At 41.4% G+C, this 21,557-nt stretch overlaps 1 protein-coding gene across 1 annotated transcript; it reads right to left on the bottom strand.

Annotated features, from left to right (window-relative positions):
• Positions 1-5,324: 5,324 nt before the first annotated feature.
• Positions 5,325-17,302, bottom strand: LOC111141677 (chromogranin B). The gene is made up of 5 exons (XM_022494424.1): positions 17,221-17,302; positions 13,434-13,480; positions 12,826-12,919; positions 6,578-8,328; positions 5,325-5,722 (listed from the first exon to the last, which is right to left on the bottom strand). The coding sequence occupies exons 1-5, from the start codon at positions 17,267-17,269 to the stop codon at positions 5,639-5,641; spliced, it is 2,025 nt and encodes a 674-aa protein (XP_022350132.1). The 5' UTR covers positions 17,270-17,302; the 3' UTR covers positions 5,325-5,638.
• Positions 17,303-21,557: the final 4,255 nt, after the last annotated feature.

The raw sequence follows: 21,557 nt of genomic DNA, 5'->3' as shown, positions 1-21,557 counted from the left end.
TTTAACACCTCCAAGTTTCTGATTCAGTAGTCTGGGGTGGGCAGAAGATTTGCATTTCTAAGTTTCCAGATGATGCTGCTGGCCCAGGCACCACTGCTTGAGAAACACTCCTGTGTGTGCACTCACGTCAAGAACACGGCAAAATACATGATGCTGTTGTCCTGTTTGTAAAGTGGACATCCAGCTTTGGAGCAGATGAATGGATAATTCTATGACTTCTGGACATCTAGCCACCAGAATTATGTGAAATAACACTTTAATAACACATTCATATGAGTGGCAGTCTAAAAATAAAGACAAAAGTCATTCAATGATGTCTACCTTATTTCTTGACTGGATTAGGATACTTGGAAATATACAGTGGTGCCAATTAGATGATTTTTTAGCTTAGAGGTACACTAAAGTTGTGTGAAGCACACCCCTCCCCCCAGCTTTATTGAATTGACATATAACCTTGGGTAAACTGGGACACCTCGGTGGCTCAGTTGGTCAAGCATCTGATTCTTAGTTTTGCCTCAAGTCGTGATCTCAAGAGCCTTGAGATCGAGCCCTGCGTCAGGCTCTGCACTCAGTGGGGTGTCTGAGATTCTTCCTCTCCCTCTGCCCTCGTCCCCACCCCTGCTCATGTATGCACACGTGCTCCCTCCCTCTCTAAAATAAATCTTTAAAAAAAGACAATATCATGTAAGTTTAAGGTGTATGACTTGTTATATATTGCAAAGTGATTACCACCGTAGCCTTAGCTAACACCTCCATCCCAGCACATAATTATCATTTCTGTTTGTGGTGAGAATGTTTAAGATTTACTCTGCTAGCAACTTTCAGTATATAATGCAGTATTGTTAACTAGAATCACTATGCTGTATATTAGATCTCCAGAACTTACTCATAACTAGAAGTTTATACTCTTTGATCAATATTTCCTCAGTAACCACCATTCTACTCTCCATTTTTATGAGTTTTTTTTTCTTTTTTTTTTTTTAGATTCCACATACAAGTAAGTTAACACATTATTTGTCTTTCTTTGACTTATTTCATATAGCACCATGCCCTCACGGTATCCAAGTTGTTACAAATGGCAGGATTTTCTTCTCATCGAGCTAATTGGTGTTGCATTGTGTATAGATACATCTTTATTCATTCATGAACAGACACTTAGGTTGTTTCTATATCTTGCCTATTGTGAATAAGGCTGCAGTGAACATGAGAATACAGATACCTCTTTGAGATACTGTTTGTTTCCTTCAGATATAATCCATATACAAAAGGTCAAGATATTTACACTCCCTGTGTTTTATTATTTTGATTGCACAATTTATTTTTTTCATACTGTGCATATTTGTATTTACAGTTATTTTTAATCCTTTTGTCTTTTAACCTTTATACTGGAATTATTCGTGATTTACCCACCACCATTACAATATTGTGAATTTAACTATATCAGTGAGTTCCATACTGTTTTCATTTCAGTTACCTGATTAGTAGCTTCCATTTTAGTTTAATGAATTCCCTTTAACATTTCTTTCTTTTTTTTTTTTTAAAGATTTTATTTATTTGACAGAAATCACAAGTAGGCAGAGAGGCAGGCAGAGAGAGAGGAAGGGAAGCAGGTTCCCTGCTGAGCAGAGAGCCCAATGCGGGGCTCGATCCCAGGACCCTGAGATCATGACCTGAGCCGAAGGCAGAGGCTTTAACCCACTGAGCCACCCAGGTGCCCCATCTTTTTTTTTTTTTTAAGATTTTATTTATTTATTTGACAGACAGAGATCACAAGTAGGCAGAGAGGCAGGCAGAGAGAGAAGAGGAAGCAGGCTCCCAGGCGAGCAGAGAGCCCAATGCGGGGCTTGATCCCAGGACTCTGGGATCATGACCTGAGCTGAAGGCAGAAGCTTAACCCACTGAGCCACCCAGGCACCCCCCCTTTAACATTTCTTGTCAGGCTAGTCTAGTGCTGATGAACTTCAGCTTTTTGTCTGGAAAATTTTCTCCATTTCTGAAGGACAACTTAGAGGATTCCTGATTGGCAGTTTTTTGGTTTTTTTCAGCACTTTGAATATATCATCCCACTTTCTTCTGACAAGAATTGGTGCTGAAAAATCCACCAGTAGTCTTAGAGGGGTTCCTTTGTAGGTAACAAGTTGCTTTTCTCTGGCTCCTTTTAAGAGTCTCCATATCTTTAATTTTTAACAATTTAATTATAATGTGTCTTGGTGTAGCTTCATCTTATATGGTACTCTTTGGGTTTCTTGGATGTGGATGTCTGTTTCTTTTTCCAGGTTAGGGAAGTTTTTAGCCATTATTTCTTTAAATAACTTTTCTTCCACTTTATCATTCCTTCTGGGACCCAGATAATGCGTATGTTTGTCCACTTAGTGGTGTCTCATTAAGTCCCTTAGGCTATCTTCACTCTTTATAGTTTTAAAAAATTTTTCGCACCCCTCATTGGATGAATTCCACCGCCCAGTCTTTGATTTCATTGATCCTTTCTTCTCTTTGATCTATCTGCTGTTGAACACCTGCATTGAATATTTTAGTTCACTTACTGTGTTATTTAGCTCTATGATTTCTTTATGGTACTTACTTTTATTTTCTGTCTTCTGAAATTCTTACTTTTTTCATGACCTGACCATGGTGAGCATTTTTATGACCATGATTTTGAACTCTATAAGATAAATCTCTTATCTTTGTTTCATTAAGATCTGTTTCTGGAGATTTATCTTGTTCTTTTGTTTGGAACACATTCCTCTGTTTCTTTATTTTTTTTCTTCACTCTGTATGTTGGTGCTTACATATTGGATATGACAGCAACCTCTCCCAGTCTTGACAAATTGGTCTTGTGTAGGAGATAAGCCTCACCAATCAGCTAAGTCTGAACTCCTGGTTTTCTGTCAACCCTTTGTGATTGTCAGGGTGCCTGGATGGCTCAGTTGGTTAAGCACCCAACTCTTGATTTCAGCTCAGGTCATTAGCTCAGGATTGTAAGATAGAGCCTCACATCATGCTCTGCACTGGGCATGGAGCATACTTGAGAGTCTCTCTTTCCCTCTGTCCACCCCCCACCATACACACAAAAAAGGAAAAAAAAAAAACAACTTTGTGATTGTCTAAGCCACCATCTTTGTTCTTAGTGATCCCCAGTAATTGAGGGTGTGCCAAGACCTGCTAGTATCCCAAAAGGGAGAATTAAATGTGTTGTCTCACAGTCCTGGAGGCCAGAAGTTCCAAATCAAGGTGTCAGTGGGGCCGTTCTCCCCCTGGCAGTTCTAGGGAAGAATCTTCCTTTGCTCTTCTAGCTTCTGCTGACCCCAGATGTTTCTTGGCTGGTGGCAACCCAGCTTCAGTCTCTGCCACCATTTTCATGTGGCCATCTTCCCTCTATGTCTTCACATGACATTGTCCTCTGTATCTATCCACATTTCCTTCCTCTTTTAAGAACACTGGTCATATTGGATATGGGCCCACTCTAACAACTTCATCATATCTTGATTGCATCTACAGAAAATCTTCAAATAAGGTCACACTCACAGGTGCCAGGGGTTAAGTCTTCACCATGTCATTTTGGAGGACACACAACCCACTATCTGCCTTTCAGGACTACTTGATATTTTGCCATCAACATATATGACTTTGATCAAAAGAGGAGAAAACCATGGCCTGGGTAGTCCTTGAGTTCATCTTAAAGAAATGGTGGCATGGCATCCCCAGAGATCATAATTGCACTTTGCTGGCACCATGGGTCAGGTGGGATTTCTTGAATGTCTCCTGTATCCTTGATAGGTCATCTGTGCCTACACATTGCCCTGCCATGAAGTATTTGCAAACTAAACCAAAAGGATGTGTTAGTGCATGGGACATCACCAGGAGGCCAGGACCATGCAGTGCTACGCTCTACCTGCCAGCAGCCAGCAGCTTCTCATGAGCAGGGCCGTGTGCATGTGTGTGCGTGCGTGCACACGTGTGTGTGTGTGTGTGTGTGTGTGTGTGTGTGTGTGTGTGTTTGCCAGGCTAGCATTTGGTGCGTCGCAGTGTTTTGTCTTCCCTTAACCAGTGAGTAAATCGCTATTCATCTTGGGCCCTTGAATCCTTTTTATTAGGAAGCAATTTTGTTTTCTGCAGAGCTGCAATAGAAAAAAAGGAGAGATGTGTCTACTGCCATGTGTTAAACATTTCTTAGTAACTTGTATTAAGATGCGGTAACACAAAGGGTTATAATGGCAGTACATTAAAAACATTTGCCATAATACAAGCCTAGCTTTGGATGGTTTCTTGGGTTGGGGTCCCCCAGAAGCAGACCCTGAAATAAGAAGTTGAGGACAAGCTGTTTTTTTGGGATCTGATTCCAGGAAATACCTTCTGAGATTACCAGTAAGAAGTAGTACAGGGAGACAAAGACAGCCTAGAAAGGGTATATTACCAAAGCAGTTCACTGCTGTGGCACCTGGGGCTCAATCCCTTGAGAGGCACCACTGGTGAGGGATGAGATGACAGGTAAAAGGAAGGAGAAGAGGACACTTTCCACTTGTCTTGCCATAGGAAGCTAGCTACGGTGTTAGTAATGGTAGCGGCCAACATTTCCTGCACCATGCCATATGCCAGGCACTATTCTAAGTGTTTTGCATACTCATTATCCTTGTAACAATCCAGTAAGGCAGGTATCCTTATTTTACTGATGAACCTGAGGTCCAGAGAGGGAAAGCAACTTGTCCGAAGTCATACAGCTACTTAGTAATAGAGCCAGAGCCCCATCTTCTTCCACATCATCAAGCAAAACACTGAAAGGCTTGAAAGCAAAAAACCTGAAAGGCATATAGTGGGTTGATCTGTGTGCTCCGAAATGACATGGTGAAAACTTATAAGAGATCGGCCCTGAGGGTCCAGGAATCTGTCTGGATCAGCCTACCTGTTCTGATTCCCAGTCTAGAGTTTTTCCCATTGTCCAGACTCTCTCCTCCTTAGCCCTGAAAAATGACCTGTGGCTGGCTACTCCCAGAGCTTTCCAGATAACAGGATTTTAAAAAGTAAATGTCTTATGGTCATTTTTGAAATAGGTTCTTCAAGTCTATTTAATAATCTTTCTTTACCCTGGGGGAACAGACGTCTTTTCCTGTACTCTTTTGCTTTATATCCCAGACATTCTTTTACTTCAAAGGTTTTTTTTGTTGTTGCTTTATTTTCTTTTTTGCCTATTCTGCATCCAAAGACCAACAAATCCTAATGCTGTCTTTTAAAATTTACTTTAGAGAAGTAAAATTTCTCTAAAATTTTCAATCCTTTGAAAATCACACTCTTCCCTGTTAGCCCAAAGGAAGCTAAGAACATGAAACTTTGGCCTTAGGTGAATCTTTTATTATTTCAAACCAAGACAAATGTATTTCTTTTTCAAGGATTAAAGCACAATCATTGTCATGAGCATGTTAATGTGTCTGTTTTGCGAGAAAGGATATGCTACGAGTCATGCTATTCATATTTTCAATAGCATTCTGGCAAAAATTAAAGCATTTCCAATTGTGTCCAACACCGAATGAATAGAAAATTCTACTTTCTGCTTTTGGGTAAATAAATGGTGTCTTTCGGTGAAATGGTGGAAATAGATAATGTGAGGACTGCTTCTTAAAACTGCCCTTTGCTCCAATGGCCATCAGCCCCTTTGGTTACCACTGAACTTCTCAGCTATTTTCTGTAGTTCCAGATCCATCGCAGCCAAGTTCTCAAGTTCCTTTTCCTAGAAAATACAGAAAAGGAAAAGTGGAGGCATGAGGTCCCAGATCGATTAATTTTATTGTGGTTTGAGGGAGTATGAACAGAAAGGGATTTTTGATATGTTAGAAGCCATACGAGACACCCTACATCGGTCGTTCTCAAAGTGTGGTCCCCTGACCAGAGACATCAGCATCACCAAGGAATTTACCAGAAATGCATATTCTTGGGCCGCACCCAGGTTCTACTCAATCAGAAACTCGGAAGCTAGGAATCTCTTGAGATCCTGATGCACATTCAAGTTTGAGAAATGCCAATCAGCATAATTCAATATTAGGAAAAAACGATTGTTTAGGCAGGTATGGTTCTGATCATGTTAACTTTCTGAGATGTAAACTAATTTTTATAGTCTGGTAGCTGAAAAAGATAGACTAAAGCAGCAACTAATTTCTATATCATCTGTTCCTTCCTACCCTGGGAAATAGTGATGAAAATTTAAATGACCAAGAAGGCACCAAAAGAATGATTGTCAACCTTGGCTGAACACTGAAACCACCTGTAAGCTTGTAAAAATCCTGAGGCCCAAGTAGCACCCAGCACCAAAGATACAGAATCCCTGGAGGTGGATCCTAAATGTCACTAATTACTCAAGCCCTCCAGGTGATTCCAACATTCGGCCGAGGTTGAGAAGCACTGCAGTAGGGTAAGTGGGTAGGGATATGGACAATGGAACTCCAGCCCAGAGGTGGTCGGCATTCTCTTACTAGGGCTGTATCCTCATAGTAATCAGTTCCCATCAGTTTCTCCACATTACTTTCAGATAGTCTTGAAGATATTAACATTAACCATTTTAATTTTAAACAAAAGCCCCACACCTTACCTCTTCCTCTGTCAGAACTCCCTGGCCAGCCCTGTCCTTTTCATTCTCCGCTGCATGGCGTGGGGTTATCTGCTCCTCAGAATCATAGAAGTCTGGAAATTCGGCTGACTTCTTCCGGTAATGAAGAAGCTGGTCTAGCTCTGCCACTCGGTCATACTGCCTTTTCAGATCCAGTTTGGGGGAGAGATTTCTCTTCTCGTATCCCCAGTTCACGTCCTCCTCGAAGGGCTTTTTCTCCCACAAGTCGTAGTTGTATTCTGGAAAGAAATTCTTCTCATTCAAGGTCAGCCCATTTTCCTCTTCCCCCTCAAGAAAATTGTCATCCATGTTGTCTTTCCTCTCAAAACGGCTGGTCTTCCACTGGGAAGGGTCATAGTATGGGTTGAGCAGCTCCCCTAATCTCTTCCTCTTGTCAGTGGTGTAATGGGGACCATACTGTTTGCCTTGAAGCCTAGCTTCCTCCCTGCTCTCTGTAGCATCTTCTAGGTCCTCCTGCTGTTGCCATTTCCCTTGGGCTTCTTCCTCACCCCTTTCCTCGCCATAGTTGAGGTAATTTCTGTCCTGCTCCTTCCACTCGCCTTGTGGGTGCCTCCTTGCCTTGTCCATCTGGTTGTCTTGGACACGGTGGTGTCCTACACCCAAGATCCGTTTTTCTTCTTTGTTGTCTGGAATGGAATATGCACCTGGTTCCTCTCCCCTGGCTCTGTGGAGATGTCCCCCCTCACGGCCCCTCTCTTCCTCACTTTCTTCGTTATATCCCTGTGCTATGTTGTCAAGCTCTGAGCTGGGGCGATTTCTCTTATCCTCCTCCTGGCTCTCCTCACTGGGAGGTCTTGGAGCCCTGTACTCCTCACTTCCTCTGCCCCCATATTGTCCCTGCTCCAGATCCTTGGGAGCCTGGACAGCCTGGTAACTCCTCACTTCTTCCCCATATTCGGGTTCTTCCTCTGAAGCCCTATAGTGGGCTGGATGGCGGTCCCTCTTTTCCCCTAAACTGACTGTGCCCACGTTTGAGTCCTCAGATTCCTCACGGAGGTGTCCCCTTTCCTCGGAGGGAGGTTTCCCTTCTTGAGAGGACCTGTCAGGCCTGGTCCTCCCGTGGTGGTGTCTTGGCTTCCAGTGTCGTTTGTCCACATCAGGCTCAGCATCTTCCTCACTTTCCTCAGATTCTTCCTTGCTCCCAACTTGGCTTTTAGACTCTTGAGTGTGTTTCTCCTGGCTTCTTGTATCCTCTCCACTCTCCTGGCTGTTCCTCTCCCGGCTGTGTGTCTTCTCCTCAGGGGGCCCAGCAGAGTGTAGACCATATCTGGCCTCTAACTCCTCTTTTTTCTTAGCTGTAGCCTGGTTTCTTTTGTTGAGAAAGGCATTCTGTGTCTCTCCTAGGTCTTCCACGTTTTTCTCTTCACTGCCGTCTTTCCCATGCTCCCTTTTCTGATATTTCTCCCCCTCTTCTTCCTTCCTGTCCTCTTCCTCGGTTTTCTCAGAATGGCGTGGCTTTGCTTCTTTGGAGACTTGTCTGTCAGAGGGGAAGAGGTCCCCTTGGGGTTCACTCGCTCCTTCTCGGCTGTGCCCACCTCCCTCTGTGTCTGCCACTATGGGGCCTTGGGTGTCCTTCTCTCCTGGGGCTCTTGCTTCCTCCCTCCCAGAAGGTCTATGGCCTTCTGAGGCATCAGCTGGGTCTCTCAACAATCTTACTTCAAACCGTGTGTTTTCATTTTCACTTTTCTCTTCATCTTTGACTTCTTTTCTACCTATAATGAAAATAAAGAAGTATAAGTGTAACTTCAGAATTGCCTGTGTTTCAACAAGCACCAGTGTCAGTGATCACTACAAAACCAAAGGGCCTGAATTACTTGGATAATTTTTTAAGTTAAGAAAAATTATACTCAGATTCCTTTTAAAAGAAAATGGTATGAAAGTTCCTTGGCTCTGTTTAACTATAATAAAAAAAAAAACCTCTATTTTTACTTTTGTCATAACAGCCAGACAGCATTTCTCATTGGTACATTTTTTTTAAAAGATTTTACTTATTTATTTGAGAGAGAGAGAATGAGAGAGCGCACAAGCAGCAGGGAGGGGCAGAGGGAAAGGGAGAAGCAGATTCTCCACTGAGCAGGGAGCCTGATGCGGGCTCAATCCCAAGACCCTGGTATTGACCTGAGCCAAAGGTTGAATTTAACTGACTGAGCACCCAGGTGCCCCTCTCACTGGTACTATTAATGATCAAATTAAAATCCAAATAGAGATTTGTGAAATGTTAGTATTAAGAATCGGAAGAAACCTTAGAATTCCTCTAATTCAACCTCCCCTTTTTACAAACAAAGACATTGAGACTTAGAGAAATACAATTAGGGACACTTCTTTCCATATTTGCTCTAAGTAAGGACAAAAAAATCAGCATTATGTGAATAGTTCTAACTAGAATCCAGCTAAATAAAGTTAAATAGCCAAAAGGGGAAGTATCAGGATTCAAAGGAGGATTTTAAATTTTAAATTATTAGTTTATCAGCCTTTTTAATCCAATCCACTGTGTAGGCTCAATGTAGCAGTGGCAATATAATTTAGTAACTGGTCATAAGAAGGATGTGTATTTCTTCCCTGAGAAAACTGCACAGCAGTAGAAAGAACCATTTCTTCCATCACTCAGGTCCCATCTGCCCACGCATCTCAGATGCTGAGGATGAAGATCAATCAGTATACTGAGTTATCTTTGTGTTTCATTAGCTAACAGTAGATGGTATAACTGATACTTTAATTGAATGTGTTCTCTCCTATCTTTTCCAAATGTCAATAGCTCCTTTACTAAACCCTCCTTAATTCAAGGGCGTTTCATGAAAGGAGATATGCAGCTAGCATTGCCTGATTGTTAGCCAGAAAGGCTTGGATTTCAACTTACGTCACTGAGTTCAGAGAGAACTCCTGAAGCCAAGGTCTCTCATAGCTCTGGGTCCAGATCTGTACTGTCTGTTGTGGGAGCTGCCAGCCCTTTGTGGCTACTGAGTACTTGAAATGTGGCTGGTCCAAACTGAGATGAGCTGTAAGTCTAAGACACCCCACTAGATTTTGAAGACTTTGTATGAAAAAAATGGAAATACTTCAATTTTTCACATTGATTATATATTGAAATAATATTTTGGATGTATTAGATAATATATATTATAAATATATTGGTTGTGGGTGCACCTGGCTGGCTCAGTCAGAGGAGCATGTGACTCTTGATCTTGGGGTTGTGAGTTCGAGCCCCACATTGGGTGTAGAGATTACTAAAAAAAAAAAAAAAGATAAACTTAATAAATAAATACATAAATAAATCTATAAGTATGTATATAAGTATATAATATAAATAAATATGTAAGTATTATATATTGAATAAAATACATTGGATACAAATAAAATATACTATTAAAATTAAATTCTCCTATCTCTTTACTTTTTTAATGTGGCCACTAAGAAATCTGAAATTATATCTGTGGCTCACATTATGTTTCTACTGAATGGCACTGATGAGTCATTTTGAACTGACATTTGCAAAATGGAAAAAATTGGTCATTGTAAAAATGTCCAAGAAATAGTGGATGGTCTGTACCTTTCTCCTTAAAGGGTAGCCTAGCATGATAATATTCTCATGTTTCACGGATCAACTGAAATATCTCTGACCTCTCACACCCAGACACCTGAGAGCTGGTCCCTCCCCAGTGATTTTGTCTTTTAAGAGCCATTGCAGCATTGAAGCAGGTGGGGCCATCGATCCAGGTAGGCACAGGTGAGCAAGGAGGCTTTGGGCAGATACTGACATCATTCTGAGAGGCATCTGACATAGCCCTAATCATACAGGATCTCAGTTTTCCAGGGTGGGGGCTGTGACACCCCTTTTCTACTGCCTACTAGTCAGGAACAGAGTATTTTTATTTTTTCCCAGTTAAATGTGCGCTCCCTGTAGCAGCTAGTGTGTGAGTTTTAGCACTTCTTCCTAAATTTAGCTTTAAGTCCCCGCAGGTGAGATCAGAGGACTGTGATTAGCAACACATAGTCATTGTCAGTCTGTAAAACCAAGGTGTTGAATGAAGCTCATCCTTACTTTCAAGTAAAAAACGGGAAATGTACCTTCCATCCTTAACTATCCGTTGCCAGGATGACCAGATTAACCTGGACAAAGAGATTCTTGCACCTATTAAGAAATTGGGTTATGTATGCCCTAAAGTCTCTTCAAGCTAGAAAACAATGATTCTCTATTCCCCAAAAGCTCGTTCACTCACAAGTGTATGCTCGCTCCACAGACACTCTGGAGAGAATGGGAAGTGGAGATGAAGATACCCCAGGGCTAGGAGGGAGATTTCTCCTTCCAGCTAGCCAAAAAGCTCCACCAATCTTGGGGGCAGTTTAAGACATATCAGCAGGAGAGAAAACTAGAACTGGGCAGAAGCCACAAATTGGTAATCCAGAGGTGAGTTCTGCATAGCCTAAATAGCATTATTAGTCATTTCAAATTCAGAGGCAATGCTTAAATACCAGGAGATACTGCTTACAAATCCAAATTTTAACTTCTTTTGAAAAATCCCAAATCTGATAACAAAGTCTGTATTTCTCCACAGTGGAGCTAGAACTGAGAAATCCTATCCCCCCCGGACCCCGGCCCCAGGACAGGTATTCTTCCAGTTTGTGAGTCACTTCCTATCCTCCTATCCGGCCTTACTCCCTATACGGTCTGTCTGGCCTTGGCTGCTCTCTGAGTCTGCCACCAGGGGGAGCTCTTAAACCCTCCCGAACTCAGCATTGTACAATTCTCTGGATAGAGTGTCACCAGGGTCCTTCCTGAAGACAGGAGTCATTTGATTTTAACCAGTTTCCCTGGGTCTCTCTGAACAGACATCAAAAGACTCCAGGGCACAGTCAGTGTTAATCAGAGGCTAGAATCACTATGGCCTCAACCAACCTAAAGGCTGAATCTGATCTTGGCAGGCAAGCAGAGCCCTGCATTCAACAGCTCTTCCTAAGCAATCGCAGTTCTTCAGTGACCTACTATGGCAGACCCCACACTTTTGCATCCATCTGGTAAACGAAGGAAGGGGAATGGAGATAGTGAGACAGGCTTGCCCAGAGGAGCTCCCTTTAGTCTCTGCCTGAAGACTCATTCTGTCTGTGTTCATTCCCTGTAATGGCTGGAAAAGAAAGTTGGGGAGAAATGCGGAAAGACGTGTAAGCTGGGATTGGTAAGGAAGCTTCTTCCCACTGTTCATGGGGTCTGTAGAGTTTCAGGTCCCCACATCTGTGATTATCCTAAAGCCCCCAACGGTGGACTGAGTCCTGCCAGGTTACTCTTTTGGTCAATTGTCAATACTTACTTTTACCATTTTGTGCACGAGGGCTCATGTGTGGCACTAGCAGGGGAGTACTATCTTGCAATGAGAGATTTTGGAGGTGACAGGAAAAACAAATCCGCTATTCCCAGCCTAACTAAAAATTTAAAAGCAGAGAAGGTGTTGAAGAGAACAGTGGTTTTTGGATTTGATTGAGTCAGGTTGACTTCATGCATTAGAGATGGCAACTGATCTCAATATCAACTCCCAATGGATACTGCTTGAATTTCTCTTCAAGTTTTGTCTTGAACAGAAGTTGATTGTATAGAGAATGCATCCCACTCTAGATTCAGAAGGTCACTGCTCTGACTCACTGGCTGCTCCAATTCTACCCTCCCTCTTCTAGTTCTCTGCCATTTGGGAGTACCTCCCATTCTAATCAGCTCTAAATTAAGATGGCTTGAACAATCTGTCATGTAAAGGGGCCAGAAGTTCCCAAGTCATTCTTCAAGCTTCTAACATCTTACTGTCAGAAGAGCAGAAGGCAAAGAGAAGAATAATTTTAAGGTCTCCTTCTAACCTTTCATCCTCCAGCATTCCCAGAATAGTTCCACCCAAGTGAAACACCCAAGTGTTCTAAAAATCCAAATTCTGGAACCAAGGAATTTAAGAACTGATAGCTAACTCAAAGGCTATCATTGAGTTCAATTCCCTCATTTTACTTTGAGAAAATAAGCCCAGAAAGGCAAGAGGTCCTTCCCCATAGCCACATAGCTGTGAAGTGGCAGAGTGGGACTAGAAGTCATTATCTTTGATCTCCCCAGATCGTAGTCCAGTCTGCACTCTTCCCATTGCATTATGCCCTTCCCGTGCCCTTTCATTTGGAGGTAAATTGGAAGGTAATGGAAGCAGGAGGAAGGACAAAGATTTCCTGCAGTGCAGGACACTTACTCTTTTTCAGGACTTGGCGACACTCAGGGGTGATAGGTGGAACGTTGGACTTTGACAAGGCATTTGAGAGAACCTCAATGATGCAGTGAGTCACCTGGGGGGAAACCCAAGAGCAGGTTGGCAAAAGCTGATGTCACTGGGATGACAGACTAACTCAACCCAGAGCTGCTATAGCAAGAGACTTGGCTCTGTGGCCTGTATTGGTGTGGGATCCTTGGGGCAGAAATGTAGACTTATAGGACTACAGTGAAATTTCGTAGGCTTCTCCACAGAACAATGCAAAATAGCACGGGTCGAGATTACACAAGAGAAGAGACATGAATACCCATTTCTTGCAGGTTGGAAGGAAAATGGTGATCACAGCTATCTTTAGGGGCACTGAAGACACCAGGAAGGGAGAGCCCAGAGCAGGAGGGACATTCTTTGCCTCCAATTCCCTCAGGGATAAAAACCTGGCTTTATAAGACTATATTGTAGGTTTCCTGTTGCTGTATTTGTTTTTGTTTTTTTTGTTTGTTTGTTTGTTTGGTTTGGTTTGGTATGATAAGGAGTGGGAGAATCTAGAGTCTAGGTAAAAGTCTAGATTCTGGACGTCCAATTAAACTTACCATTTCTTCATTGTGGTTCCTGTTATCCACTGGCACAGAACTGACTGCTTTGAAGGAGAAAAAGAAATGGGAAGACTTCAGTTGATTTTTGGAAGCTGTGTAGCCCCAAACTCACAAAATCACCCCCCCTCCTTGCACGTTATTTGAAGAGAGGGGCAGAGTCACAGCTGAGCAGAATGGAAATAGTTGAAGAAAATTGGTCCGGGAGCCATAATTGCCCCAGCAGACACGCACGCGTGCGCGCGCGCGCGCGCGCGCACACACACACACACACACACACACACACACACACACACACAGCTGTTTTCCCTAGCAATGTCTTAAACATGATTTGGAAATGAATTCCGTCTTATATAGAGTATAATTCAGATCCAGACCAAGACACAGAGAGCTTCTGAGATGTTGGCTATGTTTGCTTTCTTTCTTTCAAGATTTTATATATTTATTTATTTATTTATTTATTTGAGGGAAAGAGAGAGGGGGAAGAAGTTGGGGGAGGGGCAGAAGGAGAAGAAGAGAATCTCAAGCAGCCTCTCCACTGAGGATGGAACCTAAAGTGGGGCTTGATCCTAAGACTCTGAGATCATGACTGAGCCAAAACCAAGAGTTCATGCTCAGCCAACTGAGCCACCCAGGTACCCTGGCAAATTCTGTTTCTTGATCAGAGTAGTGCTTACACACATGTGCTCAATGAATGAAAAATTCATTAAGCTGTGTGCTTATGATCTATGCAGTTTTCTTAATGTGTATTACACTTCAATAAAAAGTTTAAAACTTAGTTTAAATGAAACCAGCAAGAGTGAAACTCTCAGACAGCAGAGATGAAAGCTACTCAAATGCAGTTTATTTTTAACTGGAGACCTGACCTCTTCTCACAAAATGTTTGCTCTCCAAGTCTTTTAAACTGCCTGCCTCTAATCAGTTACAGATCATAGGGCTCAATCTCGAAATACAACAATCTCGAAATACAACACCTATTTCACTCACCTTACTGAATTTTCCTTTTTCAAGCATGGCCTGCGATGTACTTCAATTGTTTCAAGAAGCCCAAAGCTATCCAGCATGTTAAATTCATGTGTAAACTGTTAGAGAAGTGGTTAACAAGGTAAGAAGACCCCACAATCTTCCTGAAATGTAGTTCAGACAAGATCCGGATGGCCTATCTTTGGCACCCAGGGTCCATTATGCTAGGCCATTATTTTATCCCCCAAATGGCTATTATTTGGGAACATTTCCACTCTGGGACTTATTCTTTGGACCTAAATCTGTAAAATTCCCCAGAAAGAAATAACTGAGAGAATTACTCCTCTAATGAACTAGAAGGTGCCTTTTAAAAATCTAGCTTTACTAAGCCTTCTTTGTAATGCATTTTCTTGCGAATAACTTTTTTCCCCACAAATGTAAAAATAAGTGCTTTATTAACTACTGACATTGCCAAAGAATTTACAGTCATCAGATTTTGGTGGAAAGAAATATTTTTCTTTATCACTCTAAACAATTTATAGCTCATGTTTGTTATTGCAGGACAGTCCTGTTTCTCTGACTAAGGCTCTTCCGACCTGTTTCTGTTGGAAAGGAGCTAAGGTCTCCTTATAAAGGTGCATTATGCATCTTGGTGAGACATCTAAGTTCCACGGTATTTCTTCCAATAGAATCTGTAACAGCAAAGTAATAACCAAAGATGTGTTGATCCCCCTAAGGTAGTTTTGACTTATTTTTGTATAAATTAAGATTCAGGAGGCACCAAAGAAAACCCAAAGATTATAATAGAAGTGAAGTATTCAGATGGTAGAAAATCTTCAAATTGTATTGTATGATAAACCTGAGAATAACTTCCAAAGTATTCTATATCATAAGACTATCAAACTAAGGTTTGACTCCAGAATAAAAATGTAGCTATAATTTTAAAAGTTAAGCAACCTCATCCGAATGCAGAAACTATTTTACCCAGTCTGATGTGGATATCACAGAGTTACTTCACTCATATTAATTTTTTAGAGTGCCCAGTAGCTACTGTAGAAAGGTATGGATCTCCCTCCAGAAGCTCTTAAGGGTAGGATATGAACCAGATGGTTTCCTGAGGGTTTCTTCAGCCCTGTGATTTTGCTAAATAGCAAGCTTTGCTGGAAGGCTACCATGTTTCATTTCCAGGCATTTGTGGAAGGTGGGAACAGGAAATGACTACTAACAGGTATAGGGGTTTCTTTCTGCGGTAATGAAAAACTTCTGACATTTGATAGTGATTACAGAATCTGTGAATATACTGTCACACACTTTAAAAGTATGGGTTTTATGGTGTGTGAATTATAGCCCAATATTTTTTTAAAAGAATATAATGTCTCAAAAAAATAATGTCTCAACTTTAGCCAATATTAAAATGTGAACCCTTCTTAAAATATTCTCTTGCATAAAGGAGCTATAAATATTTTATCACTATAGTTAAATAAGTCTCACAAATGACACTGTTTTGTAGTCCAAAGTCAATGTATAGCATAGCTATAGCACTTTAAGCAATCTCTTTCTGAAAATATTTTTGACTGGAAAAGACTGTAAATATTCATTTAGTTTTCTTAGATTAAGAACATTTATAGACAATTTATAAGAGTGACAAGAATGTTAGAAAATTCTGAATGTGTGTAGCTTGCAATAAGATAAATTATCATTGGTTTTCATCTTGTGTCTTTATATTTGGGATCCAGCATTTGCTGTCAATGAAAGCTTCATATTCATGGGTGGCAATACCTCAGTTCCAGTTAGGAATTGCAATCTCAGATAAGAACAATATCCTATGAGATTATTAAAACAGCCACAGAAAACCTCCAGTTTAATCTGGTGATAGCATATTTACTTCCCAATGGTCTAGTGATTTTACTTCAAAACGCACACACACACACACACACACACACACACACTTTTTAAAAATCTCCAGAGATTATTCACTCTTCACGATTCAGAGTAGTTTGAAAGATTAATCCTATAGTCTTCCACACATCAAGAGACACTGTCAAATACCTGCTACTTAAAATTTCATTCTCCCAAATTGACTGAAATGATGTTTTTTGTTTTTTTTTAACTTCTTCAAGGATATCTTTGTGGTTATTTTATAATTGTTATTTTCCTGGAGTACAAAAGTCAAAATATCTACTGCAGTGTCCATTCATAACTTTAAAATGCATGAATTTGGGTATGAAATTACCTCTCCCCAGAAATGGAATTATAAAATACAAAAAAATTTAAACTTGTACATACATATATGTGAACACATAGAGGAACATGTTAAGAGAAAGATATCTGATATACATATGAGACTTACTTTCATCTCATCATATTTAAATAATAATAAAGGAAATTATGCAGGTGCCAAGTAATACCATAATACATGTACTCTTTTATCTCCATAGTCCTCTGGCTTTGAAAAACCAAACAAATACTTAATTCCAGTTACATATTAAGGTTTTAGCAGGTAGAGAGAACGTGACATATTAGAAGTGAGCACAAAATGTGGAGTTTCCTTAGAGGTACAGGCACGTTTCTCTCTATCTACAGGAAAACTCAGATATGAAAAGACTGAGACTCTTCTGGTTGGGCTAGGAAGCCCTCTGGCTTTTTCCAAGTCAGACGATGAAGCAGGGAGTTTCAGAAATTAAGACTGTCAAGCAAAAAGGAGAACGCTTTCACTCAACCCTTCCTGTCTCCCAGGGTATATACAAGCGAAGCTTTCCCAGGGGCCAGGAAGACCGAGGCTAGCTCTGTCCACGGTGCTGAACAGCTGGCTGAGCCCACTCACCGGCCACCACCGCCGCTCCCAGGAGGCCGAGAAACACCGCCGGCTGCATGGCTCCGCTCGCCCGAATCTGCACGGAGAAGAGGATGGGAGCTGGACCGCTGAGTGAGGTGCGGGCCGAAGGCGAGATAAAGGTGCTCCGGGAAAGCAGCTGCGGGTCCGGGTCCCCACGGTGTGGCGCGGTTGGCGCAGGCCCCCTCTCTTTTAAAGGGCAAGCCGGGCCGCAGGGACAGGAGGGGTGGGAACCCAGGAGGCGGCGCCCCCTCGCTCAGCCCTGACGTCACGAGGCGGCCCCCGGGGCCGCAGCGCAAGTAGGAGGAAATTTACGCCAGTCCAGTCTCCTGGGTGCTTGGGGTCTGGAGCGGGGGTGGGGAGTAAGACGTACATAGGAATGAAGGGCTAAGCGGGGGGGTAGTGCAAATCTGACGCGAAGGGAGAGACTGAGGTCCCTCTGAGTTTGCTCAAGCTTGTTCCTCATCTCCTCCACCCCACCTCCAAATCTGAAAGCGTGTGTTAGTGTGTATGGCTGTGTATGGTGTGCGGTTTTAGTAAGAGGGTATCTGGGACTGAGTCTGGTTTGTGTCTTCATTACCCAGCGGAGGATAAAACTGCTAATAACTAAAGAGGACTAAAGGGGGGAGGGGGACGTGGAAAAAGGAATGATGGCTTTAAAAATAAAAGGTGCGGGGCGCCTGGGTGGCTCAGTGGGTTAAAGCCTCTGCCTTCAGCTCGGGTCATGATCTCAGGGTCCTGGAATAGAGCCCCGCATCGGGCTCTCTGCTCAGCAGGGAGCCTGCTCCCCCGCCCCCCACCGCCTCTGCCTGCCTCTCTGCCTCCTTGTGATCTCTGTATGTCAAATAAATAAATAAAAATCTTTAAAAAAAATAAAAGAATAAAAGGTGCAGCTGGAGAATATGGAGCCTGCTGTTCCTTCAAATTTGTAGTCTTATATTTGTCTACCTACCCATTATTCTATCTGTGTCTACCTACCTACCTATGTGCTATTCGTGATTTTCTCTCTTTCTCTCTCTGAACACATAACATATACACATGGTAAACAGTTTTTAAGTCAGATGGTACAAAAGGGTTTACTATAAATATCTCCCTTCTACTTCTATTTCCTCAAGTTTTCTAATTGCCCTCTGCAGAGTCTGTACTACTTAACCACTTTCTGTTGTTTCGGCTTAATTTATTTTGAAACATACATAGCTGCATCTTCTTTTGAAAGGCTGCACTATATTACATTGACTGTATTAATAGAATTCATTTAACCAGTCCCCTTTCTGACTGGCATTTATTTAGGTTGTTACCCTTTGGCCTTTAATTACTCCTTTATAACAGAGCCCTAGTGTCAGGTGCGGGTAATGGAATAACCTGCTTGTAGAATCTAGTACATCCCGTAAGCACTGTGCATCCTGTCTTGCTTTAAAATTGAAATAGGAAGGTTATTATGTGTGAGAGGAAAGTAAAAACATCTTCCAGGATATTTTTAACATGAGCTCTCTCAGTCTAATGAGGAATCAGGAAAAAGAAGCAGGCAAGTGCCCTGCAACAAAGAGAAGCCATCCAGAATCTTCTCTGATAACACAGGCTTTGAGGAATAGAGTGAACCTTCATTTGGGGTCTTTTTTAGGGAAGGCAGATGTCTGTTTCAGTGTCTTTTTCTGGAAACTCAATGATGCTCAAATCCTTTAAGCATGCACTACCTCTTCCTGAAAAGGCGGGGAATTATTTCACCAAGACCATGGCCACAGAATATTTAAAAGAATAGTCTTGAAAAGGATATTAGTGGGACAATTGGTAAAATTTAAACAAGATCTAAAGATTACATAATAAATATTGTATCAATGTTAATTTCCCAATCTTGAGGATTGTACTGTGATTATGTAAGAGAATATCTTTGTTTTTAAGAAATGCGTGTTGAAGTAGCTAGAGATAAAAGGGTATCATATATACAACTTACCCCCAAATGTTTTAGAAAAAAATACAGATAGAGAGAGGAAAAGAGGCAATATAAAGGTAAACAGGGCAACATTTGGAAATCGGGGTGAAAGGTATATGGGAATTTTTAATACTCTGCATTTTTCTGAAATCTGATATTATTTTAAAACAAACAGAAAAGAATGTTCTTGCACAAAAGAGTCTGTATAAAACCTCTAGAAAGAAGTGGCTATAGACAAAGAAGACGTTAAGGGAAGGCCCTTCCTTGGATGCTGATCTGGGGGAAATTCTTTAGCTATTATTGAAATTGTATAAGGGTTCCAAATGCTGTTTAAAATACACTGATTTCCAATAATACTTAGAAATTGGCACCTTCCAGGACAATTTAAATCCTGTGTTTCAGCAATTTCCCTTTTGTCTTGCTGTCTTGTAAAGCACAGGGTTAAAAATGTTAATGTCATCTCATGGCCTCTCAGATAGGACTTGGGCTGAGTTTATTACTCATCAAGAAAATTCTTTTCATTATTGTGAATTGGCTCACAACCAGTTCCTATATTCAAACTGACCTTTCTTTGTTCTCATTATTTTACAAACTTTTTATTATTTTGCCTTTCATATTTAGATCTCCATGTACCAGGGGAAAAAAAAGCTTTTGGAAAGAACATTTCTAAGGAATTCTTTCAAAGCAGAATGACAGAGGAAAACCAATATTTTCCTTAGGAACCAGAGCTTAGAATAAACCTGGTATGAGTTAGGGGTACAGTCGCACTTTTTACCACATTGTTACTTAATTGTCCTGAGAATTTTTTATTGAAGTGATCATCCTTTCTTACCTACTGCGTAGTGTCACTGAAAAAAAAAAAAAAAACCAACCCTAGAGTTCATCTGCACATAGGTATGTTTCTAGATTCCATAATACTGATCTGTCTCATTTGTCTATTTATTTATCCTTGGAGCAGCACTACATTTTCTCTATCACCACAGCTTTTTTTTTTTTTTAAGATTTATTTGTTTATTTATTTGACAGAGAGAGAAACCACAAGTAGGCAGAAAGACAGGCAGAGAGAAAGGGGAAAGCAGGCTCCCTGCTGAGCAGAGCCCAATGATTCGGAGCTCGATCCCAGGACCCTGAGATCATGACCTGAGCCAAAGGCAGAGGCTTAACCCACTGAGCCACCCAGGTGCCCTTCACCACAGCTTTTTAATAAGCCTTGCTATCTGGTTAAAAAAAAAAAAAAAAAAAAAAGGTCTTCCTACCCTGTTTTTCTTCTGGAAGGCATTGGTTATTCTTGACCTTTGCATTTTCATATAAATTTTAGAATTTGTTGCCAATTGCCACGTGACAAATTTGTTAGGATTTTGAGAAGAATTGCATCAAATCTATGGATCAATTTGCGGACAGCTGACATCTTTACAATATTGGTAAGACTTAGCTTTTTGATTACTGATAATGTTTTGGATATAATCTTTTTCCAAGTATTATAAAATACTATTACCATAGGAAAATAAGAGAAGCCATGGCGAAGAGCATTTATTAGGAATGTTCTCAAAAAAAAAAAAAAAGAAGGAAAGCAGGTCTCCTTTAGGAACCAGGGTCTAGAAAAAAGCATGGTTTTGTACATGGCTCCTGAAATAGATTATCCATGAACGTCCAGCCAGGAAAGTGAAACCACTATAAGGAATTTAATAAAAGAAATAATACACAGGGATTAGAAAAGCTGAAAGAGCAAATAGGGGAACAAGAGGAAACGCAGAGATTAGTAAATGCAGGCAGCTGCTGTACCTCTAGGGAATTGAAGGATAAAGAAATGTTGTATCCTCACTGGAGCCCAGAAACATGAGCCACTTGGTAAGAGTGGGAAATTCCGCAGGCAGAATTTGGGGCCATGGAGGGAGAGTTGTCTGGTAAGAGCCGGAAACACAGAAGAGAAGCAGCCACTTCTACCAATGCATCCTCTACTTCCCAAGGAGAAAAAGGGGGAGACCTCTCTTGGCTTCTCTTTTCTTTCAGTGCCTGTGCCTCTTATTGACTAACATACAAAGCAAACAAACGAAGGGCATATAGGTCAAAACCACCTAGCAGTACAGGTACTGAATTTAGCTTTTCTCTCAAAACTCATCAATTTCATTTGCATATATAAATGCTCACTACATATCAAGTACCGTGGTTCATGCATATTTGCCTACAACAAATTACACAGTCAATCCCAACATTAATGGTGAAAGGAATTATACCCCATCTACTCTAGCAGAGTTCATCAGCCAGCCAGGGAGGAAAGGTAGGAGCGGCATGGGGTAGACTCCAGGTCTGCAGAGGAGGGTGAGAAAACATGGCATGTCAGGAAAATGGCAATACCATGGAAACTGCTGCCCTGCAAATGTACCTCTACAGAGTGCTG

Source organism: Enhydra lutris, unplaced genomic scaffold (assembly GCF_002288905.1).
Source record: "Enhydra lutris kenyoni isolate GAN:26980312 unplaced genomic scaffold, ASM228890v2 scaffoldscaffold6, whole genome shotgun sequence".
Taxonomy (NCBI): domain Eukaryota; kingdom Metazoa; phylum Chordata; class Mammalia; order Carnivora; family Mustelidae; genus Enhydra; species Enhydra lutris.
The sequence above is the reverse complement of the archived record's forward strand: the minus strand, read 5'-3'. Positions and strand labels throughout refer to the sequence as shown.